General features: G+C 36.5%; 2 protein-coding genes across 6 annotated transcripts; both read left to right on the top strand.

Moving 5' to 3' along the window:
- Positions 1-2,326: 2,326 nt before the first annotated feature.
- LOC104598016 (Flavin-binding monooxygenase family protein) lies at positions 2,327-5,441 on the top strand. Its single transcript, XM_010259879.3, has 7 exons — positions 2,327-3,009; positions 3,224-3,294; positions 3,370-3,528; positions 3,642-3,724; positions 3,851-3,986; positions 4,104-4,277; positions 5,063-5,441. The coding sequence occupies exons 1-7, from the start codon at positions 2,451-2,453 to the stop codon at positions 5,261-5,263; spliced, it is 1,383 nt and encodes a 460-aa protein (XP_010258181.1). The 5' UTR covers positions 2,327-2,450; the 3' UTR covers positions 5,264-5,441.
- Positions 5,442-6,031: 590 nt separating this feature from the next.
- On the top strand, positions 6,032-15,896 carry PTEN1 (Calcium/lipid-binding (CaLB) phosphatase). 5 transcript variants are annotated; one of them, XR_016068691.1, is made up of 9 exons: positions 6,032-6,511; positions 9,221-9,530; positions 10,028-10,204; positions 10,976-11,089; positions 11,837-12,025; positions 12,553-12,786; positions 12,877-12,978; positions 15,008-15,249; positions 15,400-15,896. XR_016068691.1 is itself a non-coding variant. In XM_088886602.1 (9 exons), the coding sequence occupies exons 2-9, from the start codon at positions 9,243-9,245 to the stop codon at positions 15,430-15,432; spliced, it is 1,275 nt and encodes a 424-aa protein (XP_088742728.1). In that variant the 5' UTR covers positions 6,032-6,511; positions 9,221-9,242; the 3' UTR covers positions 15,433-15,896. The 5 variants fall into 5 exon arrangements, 3 of the variants coding, with proteins under 3 accessions (XP_088742728.1, XP_010258182.1, XP_088742729.1); XM_088886602.1 differs by having other exon boundaries at positions 15,008-15,145; XM_010259880.3 differs by having other exon boundaries at positions 15,008-15,175.
- The last annotated feature ends 1,224 nt before the right edge of the window (positions 15,897-17,120 follow it).

The raw sequence follows: 17,120 nt of genomic DNA, 5'->3' as shown, positions 1-17,120 counted from the left end.
AATTACTAATGACTGGGTGTGTTTTACATAAGATAGATGACATGCAATATGCAAATGTTCCTATTCGATAAATCAATGCCAAGTGGCAAATATCAAAATCCACTTAGCAGATGAATGCGTATCGCTTAATATATAAAAAGAAATACAAATGTAGGCCATTTTCAATGGTTGTGTTGTAGAAGCAAAGAAGGCAGCAAAAGGGAAAAAGTAGAAATCAAAATCAATGATATCGTCTACTACAAACAGGATCGCTGTTATTCATGATTTTATTTTGTCTCCTTTGCTTTGTGATCAAACACAATGTTTCCATGGCTTGAAGAAAGAGCCAGTGCCCATGCAATTGTGTGGACCAAAGTCTAGGGCACTCCATCATACTCTCTCTCTCTCAAGCCGTTAATGAATGTCGACAAACTATACTTTTGATAAATAAACTAAAAAAGACTGGTCTCCAGTTCCTCTACCTCTTAACACAAAATTCCCTTCACGTTTACTGAATAGGCCGGCTCTTCTTTATCACAGTTTCACCTGTTTGGTAGCTAGTCTTATTTATTTCTAAGTTTTTATATTTCCTTCAGACAGAATATTTAATCTTTAGACTCAGTTTGGGAAAGAGTGCCAATATAAATATATTAAGTGCATAACCCTATATTTGTATTTTTAAACCTTGTATTCTTTGTATTTGCACTCTTCCCGAGCTTAATGCCAGTTTAGTAAGAATGTATTTATATACTTGAAATGACAATTTCACAAATTTCAATGAGAGAAAAGTTTGCATCCAATTCAAACTTGATTAATGTTAAAAAAAAAAAAAACTAAGTTCCAATCTAGGAATCGGTGTTTGCACCCTCTAACAACTTGATTTAACATCACACATCTCATCATGAGACTAGGACCCACCATAAAAATGGAACCCGCCTTGTATGAGATGTGCGGTGTAAGATCATGTTGGTAGAGGGTTTGAACATGTTTTGTTGGTAAGGCTCAGTTTGGAAGGAGTATAAATGCAAATATGTAGAGTGCAAAGCTTTATATGTTGTATGTATTTGCATTGTACATATTTGTATTTGTACTCTTTCCAAACTGAGACTAAATGATCCAAATTTCTGTTTTGAATATTCTTCAGTAGAGATGTCAATGGGTGTTAAATGCTAAACCCAGCTTGATCCAACCCTATAGGGTTGGGTTGGGGTCAAGTATATTTGATTTAGAGTCGGATTGGGGTTTTGATCCTTTGGCCCAAGTCGGGTTTGGGTTTTGGCTGACCCACCCCGCCGGGTCATGATACCTTGCATATATACCTAGTATTATTGCAATTTTTCGACTTCTAATTTTATAGGCTTAAAGTTTATAATTTATTTATATATTGATTTTGATTTTCTTCTTTTTTTAAAATGGAAAAAATAACACCCTAAAATCTATAAAACAATTTCCTTACTTAAATTAATGTATTTTAGGTCTTCAAAATGTATTAAAAAAAATACATTTGAAATTATGCGGGTCAATTCAGGTCGGACTCAAATTAAACCCTGTAGTGTCGGTCGAGCTCTGGAATCATGCATTTTTAAGCTGGGTCGGGTCGGGTCAGCTTCTGGCTGGAGTGCTGGAGGGTCGATCGGGTTAGGGTTGAGGCAAACTTGTGCCAAACCCGACCCGTTGATTGACATCCCTATTCTTCATGAGATATTTCCTTATTCTTTGTTGAATGAAAACAATGTCAAATGGAAAAATCTGTCATTAAATAATAGATAGAGATTTTGATAAATAAAACAAAAAAAAATTATGGGGTAGGATAAATCATGAATTTATCATAAATTAGTAATTGTAAATATTCTTTATTTACTCTTCGCTCATGGTAAAGTGTCCATGTAAATGGAATTAACCTCCAAAACAGTCCACGTCATTTCTTCCAAACAGCCAAAGTTTTACATATCCATCCAGTAAGGCAGTAATTAACTCCATTCGGCATGGCTGAGCACTCTGATCCAGCAGTGGTAGATTTTTATAAAGGTCCCACCATCGAAGATCTTGCAACTTAAAGACTGATCTAACTCTAATGATTGTAACTGGTCTCATCAATCTCATTCTCTTTTCATGGTCAATGGACAAGAAAGTGGATTTGGTAGAGGAAAGAATGGAAAAATTTTAGACACAATCCCTTTGTCACTTGTCAGGTCACTTCCTGGTGGGACCCGTTGAATGGTAGGCCCACTTTTGGTTTCCTTCAGATGAACCTTGACACGTTCCAAGTAGAATGGTGGGACCCGTTATTAGTGATAACAATAGACTTGATAATTCTCTATAAAGACTCCCCACCCTTGAGTCAGTCACCCACCAGCAAATTTATTATAAGCCTTGATAATTCTCTAGTATCTCGTTAGAGATCTCTGTCGACGTTCATTCATTCATCGAAAAACTCCTCCAACACCCCCTCGAGAGTCGATCGAGACGCCATGATTTCTGAGGGAAACCAGTCGAAGCACGTCTGCGTGATCGGCGCAGGTCCTTCGGGTCTGGTTTCAGCTCGGGAGCTCAGGAAAGAAGGGCACACTGTGGTGGTGTTGGAACAGAACCATGACGTCGGAGGGCAATGGCTTTATGACCCCAGAGTTCAAAGAGAGGATCCCCTGGGAAAGGGTCCTACCCTACAAGTTCACAGCAGTGTATACGCCTCCCTTAGGATGATCTCCCCTCGAGAGATCATGGGCTTCACTGATTTCCCATTTTTGGTCAAGAAAGGTCGTCGGGATGCCAGGAGGTTCCCCGGCCACAGGGAGCTCTTCTTGTATCTCAAAGACTTCTGTGACTGGTTTGGACTGAGAGAGATTATAAAGTTCAACACCAGAGTTGAGTACGTGGGTATGTTGGATTCCGCCGGAATTGGCAGCAGTGACGCCAAGTGGGTTGTTAGAAGCAAAGACAACGACTCCGGCGAGGTGGTGGAAGAGGTTTTTGATGCAGTGGTGGTGGCCACTGGTCATTATTCTCAGCCTAGGTTGCCTTCCATTAGAGGTATACTTATTATAAAACGTTAATCTCTGTCACCCTCTCCTCTCTCATTTCTCTCTACTTTCTAATCTCCATCATAGAGATCATCACTAAGCTGGTTTTGCTTTAAAATGAAACGTAAATTAAAGCCGATTAATTAGAAATGTATAATCGTATATACAAATAGTTGGTTGATTTATATATTTTGTTTCTGGTGGGTGGCATTTCAACTTTCAAGGGATGGATGCATGGAGAAGGAAGCAAATGCATAGTCACGTTTACAGGGTTCCCGAGGCATTCCGTAATGAGGTTTGCATTCATTAATTAATTTCTGATATTATCATACCTTCAAATGGTTGATTAATTTTTCTCTTTCTGCTGCAGGTTGTGGTGGTTGTAGGGAGCTCATTCAGCGGACAAGATATATCAATGGAGCTTGTGGATGTGGCAAAAGAGATTTTTCTCAGCTCTAAATCCCTTGAAATTTCAGAGGGCTTTGCTAAAGTAATTTCCAAACATGATAATCTGCAACTTCGTCCTCAGGTATATATATATACATATAGCTAGATCCTCTTTTAGTATAGGGTACCCTATACTGATAATGACTTGAATTAATCATATAAAATTATTAAAAAAAATGTATATATGAAATGCAGATAGATTCCCTGCGTGAGGATGGACGGGTTTTATTCGTGGATGGCTCTTGGGTAATTGCAGACTCCATCATTTATTGCACAGGGTACATAATTCTCATCATAATTTTCCATCAATTCATCCCCACCACAAATCATTTCTTTTCCAAGTTTCAATGGAAATTTTATAAATAAATAATAAATTATAAATCCCTGTGCTTTTCTATATGTAGGTATTCATACTCATTTCCATTTCTTGACACCAAAGGAATAGTGGTGGTGGATGATAACAGAGTGGGACCATTGTATGACCATACATTCCCACCATCACTTGCCCCCTCTCTTTCTTTTGTGGGCATTCCTAGAAAGGTTAATCCTTCTTCTTCTTCTTCTTATTTTCTGTGACTTAACTTACTAATTGTATATATGTATGTATATAAGTCTTTTAATTTATTGATTTATTATTTGTTGTATGTATGTATGTAGATCATAGGGTTCCTTTTCTTTGAATCACAAGCAAAATGGATTGCTCAACTCCTGTCTGGGAAAAGAAGATTGCCATCATGGGATGACATGATGCTGTCCATTAAGGAGTTTTATCATTCAAGGGATGTTGCAGGCATACCCAAGCGCAATACACACGACATTGCAGATTTTGAGGTACCAATCGATCTCCTACCACATTGCCTTACTACCCCTTTTTGCTTTTGCTTCATTCCTTAGTTTCAATTGTTTCTAACACAATGTGCATCTACCTAGAACATGTGCCAGCTTGCTCTTTATTTCTTCTTTTCTTTCTCTTTTTGGTGATGGTTGATAGATTTCACAAACTTGAGGATGCAACCTTCACCTGCTACGGGTAATGACCTAGAAGAGTGGCAGAGCCAGGAATTTTCTTTTGGGAGGGTCAAGTTAAACAAGAAAATGAAATAGGGAGTAGAAGAGGTAGGGTTTTAAGAGAAATTAATGGGGCAGAAAGGTTTGGGAGTTGGAGGAGCATTAGAGATTGATCCTTAACATTTCAATTCAAGTTTTTTTTTTTCTTTTTTTTTGGGGGGGGAGGGGGGGTTACTACTTTTTTAACCCAATCTCCACTTACTAGCTATATAAATGATAGTTTTAACAAAAAGAAAAAGAAAAAGAAAAATCGGGATGCTCCTGATTGGTTACTTTACCTATTTTATACAAGAACATTTCCCCATGAATGACAATTGAGATATTCCGGATGTGTGTCTCTAGTATCCTGTGGGTAATAGATCTGGAGCGACTTTCTCCATAGTAAAAAGAGAAGGAAATCTCCATCTATGCACTATGCATGCTCAAATGATCTAATATTGTTTCACTTCAGTCTTAGCCTTGTTTGGATCTGGTCATTTTCTGCTGCTTTAATAAAATTTCTTTTATGGGGTTAATTAATTAATTTAATTCCTTTGCTTTTCTTGTAGTATTGTGACAAGTATGGAGATCACTGTGACTTCCCACATTTAGAAGATTGGAGGAAAGAGCTATGCATATCAGCTATAAGAAATTCTCTAATCGATTTGGAAACGTATCGTGATTCATGGGACGATGATGAAATGCTTCAAGTCGCCCATCAGAGTCCTCATTTTACCCAATTTGGACCCCCCGATGCTCTTAACCTATAAACTTCATTTATTATTCTATTGGTAATTGATTGATTTACATTGTTAAGTTAATTTGTTATTGTTGCTTAAAATTGATTCATCAGTCCTGAGGACTGATGCCATTTTGGCCATCTTATAGTTCTGTAATTCAGCTCATTAAGGATTTCCCAACAATATAATCAAATACCACATACAGTTATATGCTGTGCTTTAATTAGTTGTAGTTATAAACAAGGTTCTCAATGCAGATTCTGGGAAGTCTGATAATGGCTCTGAAGTTGCTGAATTGAGCAATTTATTTAGTGGATAAATTAATTAAATAATCTATAGTAGTCCTTTACCCAATTTGGAAGCGATGTAAATATTTACGTCAGTTTGGTTTTGTTGGCATTTAGAATGAGTGTAAATTATGATCGACGTAAAATTCCACTTCTGGTTCGATTTTGTCAGCATTTGGATGGAGTGGAATTTAAATTTTATGCTTTTCAAAACTCAAACGGTCACTTTTTACCATTTGATGTAAAGCGTCATCAATGTACTTTTACACCAATGATGTTTTAGATCAATTCCAAACGCAGCCTTAAGGAGGAGCCCACAACCTCCTCAAAACAATAAGCTCTTCGGTTCAGCTACTTCAGCTTCCCTAAATTTGAACCCAACCCAAATTGATAACGGGCCTTGATTATTAAATGAGCCCATTTTTATTGGGCCCAGGCCTCTCTCTACATGGGTCTAGCGGCCCAGTCTCGAAAGGCAACGTTTAAAAGTTTAAACTGTAATAACGACCTTGCACATTCTTCTGAGCGGGAGAGATGAGAATGGAATGTAGTCTGTCAACTTACAAAGAAAGGAAAGAAATGTGAAATTCTTATTCAGTCATCTTCTCCAAATGTAAACGACAGATCCTCTTCTTTTCTTTCCTCAATCTTACAGTTTTAAGGCCGCCCTTCTTCCCGAACCCGAGATTTAGGCGACCTTTCCTCCAAAGTAAGGGCTGAAAAAATGCGTTCAAAACTCCCTCCAAATTTAGCAGAGATACAATTAAAGATGCTTCATTTCTCGATGGAAAACATGGAGGTCGCCTCCTGGCCCCCTTGAGTTAGCCCATTCCCTTATGCGGAGATTCCAAGCGTTTTCTAGGGTTTTCCTGTTCCCAGTTTTCGTTCTTGGGAAAAAAACGGGTACCTTAGATTCGCTTCTTTCTTCCCTACTTCGTCTCGGAATATGGTCTAGAAGAGGGATTTCATCACTTAACGTTCAGCTCTGCTGGTATGGTGTTTTTATTATGTATGTCGTCATTATGTGCACTGACAAAAGTTAAATAAAATGTACAGCTTTTGATATCAGAATTTCATTTTAGTTTCTGGATCGTTTCTCAATAATACTTGTTGTCGGTATATTTTCTTAGATGGGTTAGGAATAAATTTACTTGGGTAAATGAGTGCCATGGAAATGTGTATTTCATCTCTGATGAAGTGTTGGAGGTTGAAAATTCCAACTCGTCAGATGCTTTTTCTGGACTATCTTTAACATTTTTCTACATCCTAATCAATATTATAAATCAGTCATTTTGTCAAAAGCCGTATGGTATCTTCATATAGCCTTCTACATGTTCTGAAGTCCTCGAGTTGATTCCTAATTCATATAAAACAAGCTTCTTATATACTTCCCTGGTTATCAGTCATTTTGCCAAGACGGGTGTCTTCAAATAGCCTTACATAATTTTAGGCATAAATTATCAAATCTGCAACTGGTTTATTTTAGTTTTAATTTATTTTCTTTCCTCAAATTTACTTTCAGGTGGCATAATCTGATTCAGATTAACCTAATTACTTCCACAAGTCTATCTTAATTCTCAAAATTAAGGTTTTTTCTTTTAATTTTTTATTCTCCTTTTCATGTGGTAGATGAAAAGGGAAAATGGTTCTTGATGGTGCAATAAGTTCCAACATGGAAAAAGTGAGTTCACAAATCCAATGTTGGAATACCGTTCTACATTCTTGTGGCAAACCAATTTCCTCCATATGTTCTTCACAGATTGGATAATAACAATTACCAACTTATAAACTCCACGATCAAAATCATCAAATCGTTTATATTTATGCAAATAGCTTAACTTGGTACCTCTCCAAAGTCCTAAGGTGAACATAGGAAGAATATTAAAACTCTACATAAGAATCAATATTATATGGATGAAGCTTATGTGCCTTGGACTGCTTATTTTTCTTCAAACAACTCCTGCACCACAGGAGTCTGCAAAAAGAGTTCTGGAATAAATGGACGTCCATAAAATGCTTTATCATTACTTTGGAGCTTGAGTTCCTAATTTACAGGTACATCATTATCATCCAAGCCTTATCCCATCCCCAACTATATGGGGTCGGCCACATGAATCTTGTTTCATTCTGTTTTGTTTAATGTCATATCCATGTCCTTTTTTGTCTACCCCTAGCCTGTTTAGCCCATTCAACTGGCAACAAATCATTTCTTCTTATGGGTGTTGTTGATGATCTTCTATGCATGTGACCAAACCATCTTAGTAATTTCTCTCATCTTATCACTTATTGGGGTTTCTCCTAGGTTCCTTCTAATGATTTCATTTCTAATCCTATCCTTTCTAGTTTTTTTTTCCTGTTTATCCATCTCAGCATATGCATTTCTGCCACACTCACTTTTTGGACAGTTATTTGTTGATTGCCCAGCACTCTACTCCAAACAACATAGTTGGCCTTACAATTGTTTTATAGAATTTTCCTTTTAATCTAAGTGGTGTTCGCATATCATACAAACTTCCAAATGCACCCCTCTATTTTTCCCACCCAACTATAATTCTATGGGTGACATCCTCCTCAATCTCTCCCTTGTTATGAATTATTGAATCAAGGTACTAGAAAAGGTCATGTTGAGTTATCTCTTGGCCTCCAATCCCGAGTCCTTGATCTATACTCTTATTATTAAATTTACATATCATACATTCTGCTTTAGTCCTACTTATTTTAAAACCTCTTGTTTTTAAGGCATTTGTCCAATAAGCTCATGGTTCAAAGTACCGATACACCTCGGTACGCCACAAGTGGTGTATCTACACTTTGAACCATGTTCATCTTATTTTTTTAGTTTTTTTCTCAAAATTTCATAAGAAGCTTGTTTTTATGTTATTTAATTATTAAAAAAGAGATTTTGTAAAAATACCTTAAAAGGGGTATTGGTACCCCAAAGCTGTGATATGATATGCCTGATACAGGATATATCCCATCAATACTTTGAACCTTCCATAAGCTTAATTTCACATCTAATCCTTCATTAGTTTCATCAAGTAAAATAATGTCATCAGTAAGCAACCACGCACCATGGGACCTCCTGAATAAGGACTAAATGCTAAAGCTAAACCTTGGTGAAGATCCACCGTAACCATAAAATTTGATGTATTTCTCACAGGTGTTCTAACATTGATTGTCACACTCTCATACATATCCTCAATGTGGTCTATATACCTATTTAGAACCCCTTTCTTTTCCAAGATCCACCATATTATAACTCTAGGAACTCTATCATATGCTTTCTTTTGATCAATGAACACCATATGAAGATCTCTCTTTTTCTGACTAAGCCTTTCTATCAGTTGTCACAAAAGAAAGATAGCCTCCTCATTCAATTTGGTGCAGTGCTAACATGATGGTAGATTCTTTGGCTAGAAATGGGGATGGGAGAGCAATTTTAGAATGGGGATGCCCAGGACCGGACTGTAATTTGTAAAAGTTGTTTTTTTGCCTTCTCTGTTTTCTGTTTTCTTTCTTCTTTCTTATTGTGCTGTGTTGATTCTCCTTAAACGGAGAGATGAGACATACATTGTGGCCTACTGCCTGTCTTTTTGAGCAGTATGGTGGCTTCTTTCAATGCAATATTTTCTGTTATTCATCAAAAAAATAAAAGATAGCTTCCTAATTTACAGTCACATTTTCAATCATTTTTCTCCAGGTAGTATATTAAATCAGCCAAAATGGGGCTGAAAATATCAACACAGGGGCCAGGCACAATAGGGAACCTGGTGGAGTTCCATCATCCTTATTATTTGCTTAATTATCTCACCAGAACGCTCTACATCCATCACCTGGTCTCCAAGCAACGGAGGCGAATGCTTGTTGGAGGATATGACCTTGATATGTCATATATCACAGACCGCTTGTTGGCAATGTCATTTCCTGCAGAACACATGCGAGCAATGTACCGAAATCCACTCTGGCAGGTCAAGTCTGTGCTAGACATGAAACATCTGGGGCACTACAAGGTGCGGTTATGCAACCACAGTCCTCCCCTTATTTTCTTCTTTTGGAATCCTTCATTCCCTATCTTGTTTTTATGTATTTGAATAATAAATAGGTGAACAACATCATGTTCCCCAAATCTAGTTGCTGGGGGGTTTGTTTGTAATTTATTATAATTCTGCTGGCAAGTACTGGCCTAGCACATGGTTTTCGTTTATATAATATATATATTTAGTATTTCCTTTGTTTTGTTTAATTTTATCAAGTATTTAGTTATCAAAACGTCTGGTTAAATATCATTTTTTATCAAGCATAACAATGGCCTTTGTTAGAAGAATTGGATTCGTACTTCTCTTTTACCTTCTAATAAAATGCTTTTGATCCAATAATTTTTTTTATTGGAAAAAAAACGTTATTGATCCACAAATTAAACAACAATTATATAATTTAGTATATTTCTAGATTTTGGAACTTAATTTTGTACTTTGCAATAATGTTTTTTTTTTGTTGGTGCTTGTAGGTTTACAACTTGTGTGCAGAGGAAAGTTATGATCCATCACATTTCCATGGATGTGTGGAGATTTTCCCATTTGATGACCACCATGTCCCATCCCTCCCAATGATCAAGCTCTTCTGTGAAAGTGTGCATTCATGGCTTTCTCTTGATCCACAAAATATTGCAGTTATACACTGCATGGTACAATCTGCAACCTTCTTCACTTTATCAGATTGTTCTACACATTTGTTAGACTACATTAAAATGTTTGTCCAAATGTTTATTTTCCAATTTTCAGACTTCTTATTTCTCTCAAAGTTTAATATTTGCACCCAGGCTAATATGTCTGTGTTTGTTATCAGTAATGAAGCTTCCTATGGTCAAAAGAACAGAATGACATGCATTTGAAATCCATTAGGCAGAGAAGGCCAGCTGACCTTGAAATCCATTTGAAGTGCTGGTCAACCTGTGATCAGAGTATGAATATTGTTTGATCTATATGAGTCACGAAGGTTCAAAATGTAAAAATGCAGTTGTCAATTGTGACTTGTGACAAACATGTGAATATTCATATCAAATTTATCTAAATTGTGATCAATTGGGTATCCATAAAGTCAACCTGGATCAGCTCAAGTCAAATGGGTCACAATTCATAAACAGAGTTGAGTATGCACAATTACTTTTCCCAGGCTTATACCTGATTGTAGGATCCCTTTTATCCTACAATGTTTGGAGTACAAACCTTCTTTCTAATAATTTTGTGTAAGGTCTGCATATGCTGATCTAACTAAATCATCTTTAAAAAGATGAAATTATTAACATGTCCATGCACCATGCATGAAATCTGAGATGGAATTCTGTTTTCACTAGTCAAACTTCTAATACACAACTGACTAGTTAATGCCTATAGTCTAATTTCATGTCTTTGAATTTTGGCTTCTTTGTGGGGTAATTCATAATTTACTCTTCCAGGCAGGAAAAGGTCGGACAGGCTTAATGGTATGTGCCTACTTAATCTATTGTGGCATGTCGGCAGAGGAAGCTCTTCAGCTGTATGCACAAAGACGAACTACCAACAATGAAGGAGTAAGTCATGCTATATAACAAGGACAATCCTGTTCAAAGCTATTGATAAGAAAAGAAAAATCTGTTCAAAGCAGATAGAAAATTATCATTCCTGGTAAATTGCCATATTCTGAATATGTCCTTGTTAATCCCATGACCGATCCATGTATGTCGACATGTTTTAGTCAATTCCATGTTGTATACATGTAAGAGACATAAAATATGCGTAAGTATTTGCATATGGAATATGCACCACCATTAATGAGAATGACACCAAATAGTTACCAGGACACAACATTTTTCTGTGCAGACTTTTTTTTCACAGGGGGGAAGGGGAAAATGGTAAACTGGTATTACTAAGAGAGTAAGAGGGAGAGTTTTCCTCACAAAAACTTGTATAACAGAGTATAGTGTGTAACTGTGTTTTCTATGTCATATTTACCTTATTCCCCCAGAATCTGTACACCAGAGAAACCCCAAAAACAGAAGTTCTAAGAAGCATAAATAACAATGCTATTCCAATGATCCCTAAGGCTGTTGACTGTGGTCCCAAAAAACTGCTTTCACACACCAGCTCACACCATTAGATTCCATTCAGCCTTTCTTATCACTTCCTCCACAAGTGCAGATTAAGCAATGTTCTTAATCACCGGCAATGCCTGATTTTGTTCATATGTATATAATTATTTATGTACTTGTGATGAGAAAATTTAATTCATTATACTGTCAATACCAATTGCTGTTTCCTTGTAATTCCATCCTTAACAGGTTTCGATAGCAAGCCAACTCCGTTATGTGGAATACTGGTCCAAAATATTAACTTTTCCAAGGGGAGTTGGTAATGGACCACCTGATGTGAACTTACCTCAACCATGTAGCAGGGAATTGCGACGAATCCGACTTTATGACACGGTTAACACTGACTCGGTTTTTTTTGTGATCTCAGAGGTACAGGAGGTATGTCTCTAACACAGTATTATAAATTCACATTTTTTTGTTATTCTAAACAAATATCATGCATATCATAAGTGAACCTAAACTACAAAGGGAGAAATTGATGAGCAACTTGATTGTCATTTGATTGAACTTTTGGACTTAAGAAACATTAGAATACTACATGACTTCTGCATCTTCATATACTGCTAGTGAAGTTCATATTTGCTTGATTTACTTAAATAACCTTTCCACCGTTTATGTATATATCCTTGTTGGGAAACTACAAGCTGACTTTGCAATTTTCATACAGTAAAATATTGCTTACATTTTCTGGAAGTTCTTGATCAGGAGCAAGTCATGTCATGATGTCTAAACCATTGTTAGAAAGCTTTGAAAAAGTCATTTGATTCCTAGTTTATTCCTTCTGTCTTTTTTTGAAAAGAGAACCTTGGTTGGGAGGATATGATGCTGAAGGTCCTTGTCTTTTTTGTCCCTTCCTTTTGTTGATAACATACTGAATTGAGTTTCTTTGGAACAATTTGAAACAGATCCCTGGCCAACTTTACCGTCCATATGTGGAAGTATGTAGGAATGGTTGCAGACAAATCAAGAAAGGATATCAAAGAACTAACAGCCAATGTTATTACCTCTCCTTCATTAATAATGATGAGGATTCAAAGGAGACAAGTGATGTACCTCATGTTGTTGTACAAATGGATACAGAAAATCCAGTTATCTACCAGAAGACGTGTCTAGACTACTGCTTCGATAAACCTTTACAGGTAATTACCTGACAAAACATATGTGGCTTTGTAGATTGTTCTTCACTGTTTAATCCCTTCACATACTTTGAGCCATATTTATTCTGACAGGTCACTGGAGATGTGAGGGTAGTTTTTTACCAAAAAATGATTGGAGGGCGTCTCTTCTATGCCTGCTTCAATACAGCTTTTATCACAAATAGCGTACTACAGGTGCCACAGTTTTTAACCATGGAACCTTAGCTAGTCTCCCTTTTCAGTTGTGCAATAGAAGAAATTCATATTTAAAAGAGTAGTTAAGATATTCTCCAAGAGTACTGAGAAAATAATTCCTGCATGCCAATGATACATGTATGCTACCAGTTCATAGGATATGAACATTCAATATGTTTGCCTCCTGAAAAAAGTAAAAACGTTTGAGTATTGTAATGACTGTATTCTATCTTGGAACTATCAATCCATGTTGCTTGCTTTGCATTTGATGCATACATCTGCCAGTTAGTTTCATCTTTCTGCTCTTCCCACCGAATTGGCCTGTGAATCTATGCCTAGTATTCTGTTATTGGAAAAAAAATATCTACCAAATTTGACATCGGATTTCACATGAATACTTTTCTAGGGGTGAAAATTGGGCCAGGATAGGTTGGGTTGAGGTCAACCTTAGCCCAACCCTAAGTTCTGAACCCCCAACCCACCTAACCTTGGATTGGGTTGGACTTGGGTTAAACCCAACCCAACCTCCCCTCTCACCCTATTAAAATCTTATAGAATCTCTAAGATTCAGGCAACCAGCATGGTCAACAGGGTTTATCAATTTGGTTTTTGCATATATGTTCAATGGAACCTCTAACAAATGACAGAATTCAAAAGTGAGGAATATAGGGAGAACTTACTCTTCAGGGTGGGGCAGCAGGAACCTGGGCAGTTGGGTGGTAGCAAGAAAAGTAGAAAACATCTGTGGATTGCAAAGTGGCCAGCAAGTGGCAACCAGTAGGATGGGCAGTGGCAATTGGCAACACAAGAGATAGGATTTACGAGTAGAGCTAGCTGAAGAGGGACTCAAGTTGAACTGTGGATGGAAGAAAAGAATAATAAAATTTCAAAAAGAAAAGAGAGTTAAGGTTAGGGTTCATGAATTTACGATACTATGTATAGGGATTTTCATCTATAGTATATTATAGATATGAGATGTTAACATGTTTATATAATAGATGACTACTAGTTCTAGATGTAATAATAGGCTCAGGTTTGCGTTGCCCGAGGGGTCAACCCTAACCCAATCGTCAACCCGACCCAACCCAACCCAACTTTTTTCAGTTGGGTTTGGGTGCAGCCCTAGACACTTCTATATAATTCTCCATAGCATTTTCTTAATTGGTAACTCTCCAATCATACCATAGCACTCACCTTCAAAAATATATAAAATGGTATGTCTAAACAAATCATACCGTAAAATATATGCTAGAAACTTAGGCCCCATTCACTTACCAGTAAGTTTGGGGGGGGGGGGGGTTGGTGAAAAAGTTGGCCAACTTTCCCATGTTCTTTTATTGGTACATGTGGGACCCAGGTAAAAACAACTTTCCCCCGGGTAAGTTTTTTGGCAACTTACTGGGGAAAGTCTTACCCTTCTCCTAGGTGGGTAAGTTACTTTCCCACTTGGAGAGAAAATTGATAAAATTTAATGAGACAAAAATGCCCATTAAACAGGCACTAAATACAAAATAAGGTATAAGGATAAAAATGGAAACAGAAAAAACTTACCTGGGCACAAAAGAACACAGGTAAAATGCACGTATCTGGGTAAGTGATATACCTGAAAATGAATGGGACCTTAATTCAATTTGGCAAGACACAAGCTTCAGATATGACACTTCACTTCAATAACTACATATAAAAGCATGATATAAGCATATTGTATGGGATACCCTTATTCGTGTCTGTTTCTGGTATTTATGGAAATGAGGAGTCGTATCCCCATTTCCCGTTTCTGTGTCCATGTTGGTATCCATACTTAGGTATAATAGCTGTGAATTGAACATTCTGGAAAATGAGTCAATATTCCTGGTATACGGAATGTTTTTTTTTCTTTAGATTACTCTCTTTTCAACAATCCATATTCCACTGCATGTATGATTATCCTTTTCAAAAAGCATGGTATTGACAACACAAGATCTTTTCTAGAAACATAGTTTTCTTTATGTTTTTTTTTTCCTGAAATTGGCTTTGTGAATTCTTGCAGTTCTCCATACGGGATTTGGACAAAGTTGGGTACAAGGGTAAATCTGTATGTGGCTCTGCCTTCTGTGTTGAATTGCTGTTTGGCCCTGCTAATGCAAGATGTTCATTATCACCTCCAATGAATAATGATGATGATGATGTTAGCAAAGATTTCTTGTAAACTCCCCATGTAGGTTGTTTGAAGATATTTTAATGAATTTGAAAGTTTTACTGACCATTGTTTATAGTGTAAATTTCAAGAAGGTAGTTATCAATTTCTTAGGTATTACACTCCCAGCTAATCATGCTTTTTCCTCCCCTTAGTTTTGTTTTCATGGTGGAAGCAAAAGAAGTAATTCAAGGACAAGAATAGGCTTTGTATCTATAGATAATGGATTTGATATTACTTTGCAGGAAACAGAACCTTGGTTCATGCCATATAAATAGATGCTTGTTTTCTATTTTTCTCATTGATTGACCTGGGAGTGAATGCACGATATCAGCACCCTGCCTGGCATTCTTGTTTCTCAGAGTGCAATTATGGCTGCAGCCTTGCAACAGATTGGGTCATACCAACTAGGTACAAAGCCCGAGTACTGATAAATTTGGTTAGTGAATTCAATGTGCCTCAGGTTCGAATCACCATTTTTTCCTTTTGTTCCTTGATCCAAGTCATCAATGTGCCTTAAGTTCGAGTCACCATTTTTTCCGTTTTTTTTTATGCTTGATCAAGTTATCATACTCGCAACAGATGGAGATTTTCCATATTGCATTCAGACGTTTCTGTTCTGTGAAAAGAGATGCTGATTTTTTTGTTTTTTATTTTTAATTTTTGAAAAGCAAATGACATGCTGTTTGATGTCCTTTATAGAGGGCAATACGAGTATTATGGAAATTCTTTTCATATACAATTTTGAGCAGCTGTTAAATTTAATTGTCATTTACTTATTGATGAGCTAAGCCCAATTGAATATACACAGGAGCAGGTTTTAACTTGATTGAATGCTCTTTGCACTTTACAGTTCCTTGTAGATTTCAACATCTTAAAGTTTTTAAAAATAAAGAAAGAAATAAACAATAGAGCCTAAAATGCAATGAGCAAGTGGAACCAATGATAAGGTCCCATGCCAGTAATAAAATACATGGGGCCATGAATTTATTACTGGTGTAGAACCTCATCATTGGTTCCACAGCCCACTGAACAGCCGTTGCATTCAGTTCATCCGAATTCAAAAGCAATGATATATCAAATACAAGGCATACTGTATCGGTATCCAAAGGCATGAACGTGTGGCATAAGTGAAATTTTTTATGCTTAGGCTCAGTGTGAAATTTTTTATGCTTAGGCTCAGTTTGGAAGGAGTACAAATACAAATTTGTAAAGTGCAAAACGATATATTTTATATTATTTTGTATGAATCTGTACTGTACATATTTGTATTTGTACTCCTTAAGGCCTATAGTGGCGGCGGTCACAACCACCGCTACAATTGTTACTATTGGTATGGGTGGATAAATTGATGTTTGACATTCATTCAAACTTTTTGGCAGTTATTATAGCCTTACAAGTTGTCCAAAAAGTTTGTTCTGCGAACATGTCGCATATATCCAATTACACCATCGGTCCAATTTGTTGGATCTATGGATTTTTCAAAATTGGAAAAATCTCAGAAATATATATATGTTTTAAATAAATTCCATTGCATGAGAGAATTGTAATACAATTATCAATGCCCTATTAAATTCATTGATCTAATAATAATTTATGTCAAAGATGAATTTTTCTTCTTAATTTTTTAGGAAAATCTGAAAATTAGAAAATTAATTTATTTTATATATTATAAATGTTTTCAACTTTTCATGGTAAGGAAAAATTAAAGATGGATTTATAAATGATCTATCAACAATTTAATGTGTATTGTAGTGATCTAGGCTCCTAGTATTGTAGTATTGTTAATTGCAATGTATCTTTTCATGAGGATGGTGGGGTTCAATCCTCACAAATTTGTGCTCACACCGTTCTCACAGCCATTTTCAGTCATGCATTGGGAACATATCCATACTTGCATCTTTTTGTTTCATGTGGAGATGTTCCCAATGCACAACTGAAAAAGGCTCTGAGAAAGGGCTTTGAG

The sequence above is a fragment of the Nelumbo nucifera genome, chromosome 4 (assembly GCF_055504915.1).
Source record: "Nelumbo nucifera cultivar China Antique chromosome 4, China Antique-T2T, whole genome shotgun sequence".
In the NCBI taxonomy this organism is placed as follows: domain Eukaryota; kingdom Viridiplantae; phylum Streptophyta; class Magnoliopsida; order Proteales; family Nelumbonaceae; genus Nelumbo; species Nelumbo nucifera.
The sequence above is the reverse complement of the archived record's forward strand: the minus strand, read 5'-3'. Positions and strand labels throughout refer to the sequence as shown.

Excerpts from the sequence above, each read along its gene's own strand:
- PTEN1 (XM_088886602.1), top strand. The coding sequence starts at position 9,243 with ATGGGGCTGAAAATATCAACACAGGGGCCAGGCACAATAGGGAACCTG. Across the intron at positions 12,026-12,552 it reads TGATCTCAGAGGTACAGGAG|ATCCCTGGCCAACTTTACCG; the intron begins GTATGTCTCTAA and ends AATTTGAAACAG. Across the intron at positions 12,787-12,876 it reads GCTTCGATAAACCTTTACAG|GTCACTGGAGATGTGAGGGT; the intron begins GTAATTACCTGA and ends TTATTCTGACAG.
- LOC104598016 (XM_010259879.3), top strand. The coding sequence starts at position 2,451 with ATGATTTCTGAGGGAAACCAGTCGAAGCACGTCTGCGTGATCGGCGCA. Across the intron at positions 3,295-3,369 it reads CCGAGGCATTCCGTAATGAG|GTTGTGGTGGTTGTAGGGAG; the intron begins GTTTGCATTCAT and ends TTTCTGCTGCAG. Across the intron at positions 4,278-5,062 it reads ACGACATTGCAGATTTTGAG|TATTGTGACAAGTATGGAGA; the intron begins GTACCAATCGAT and ends CTTTTCTTGTAG.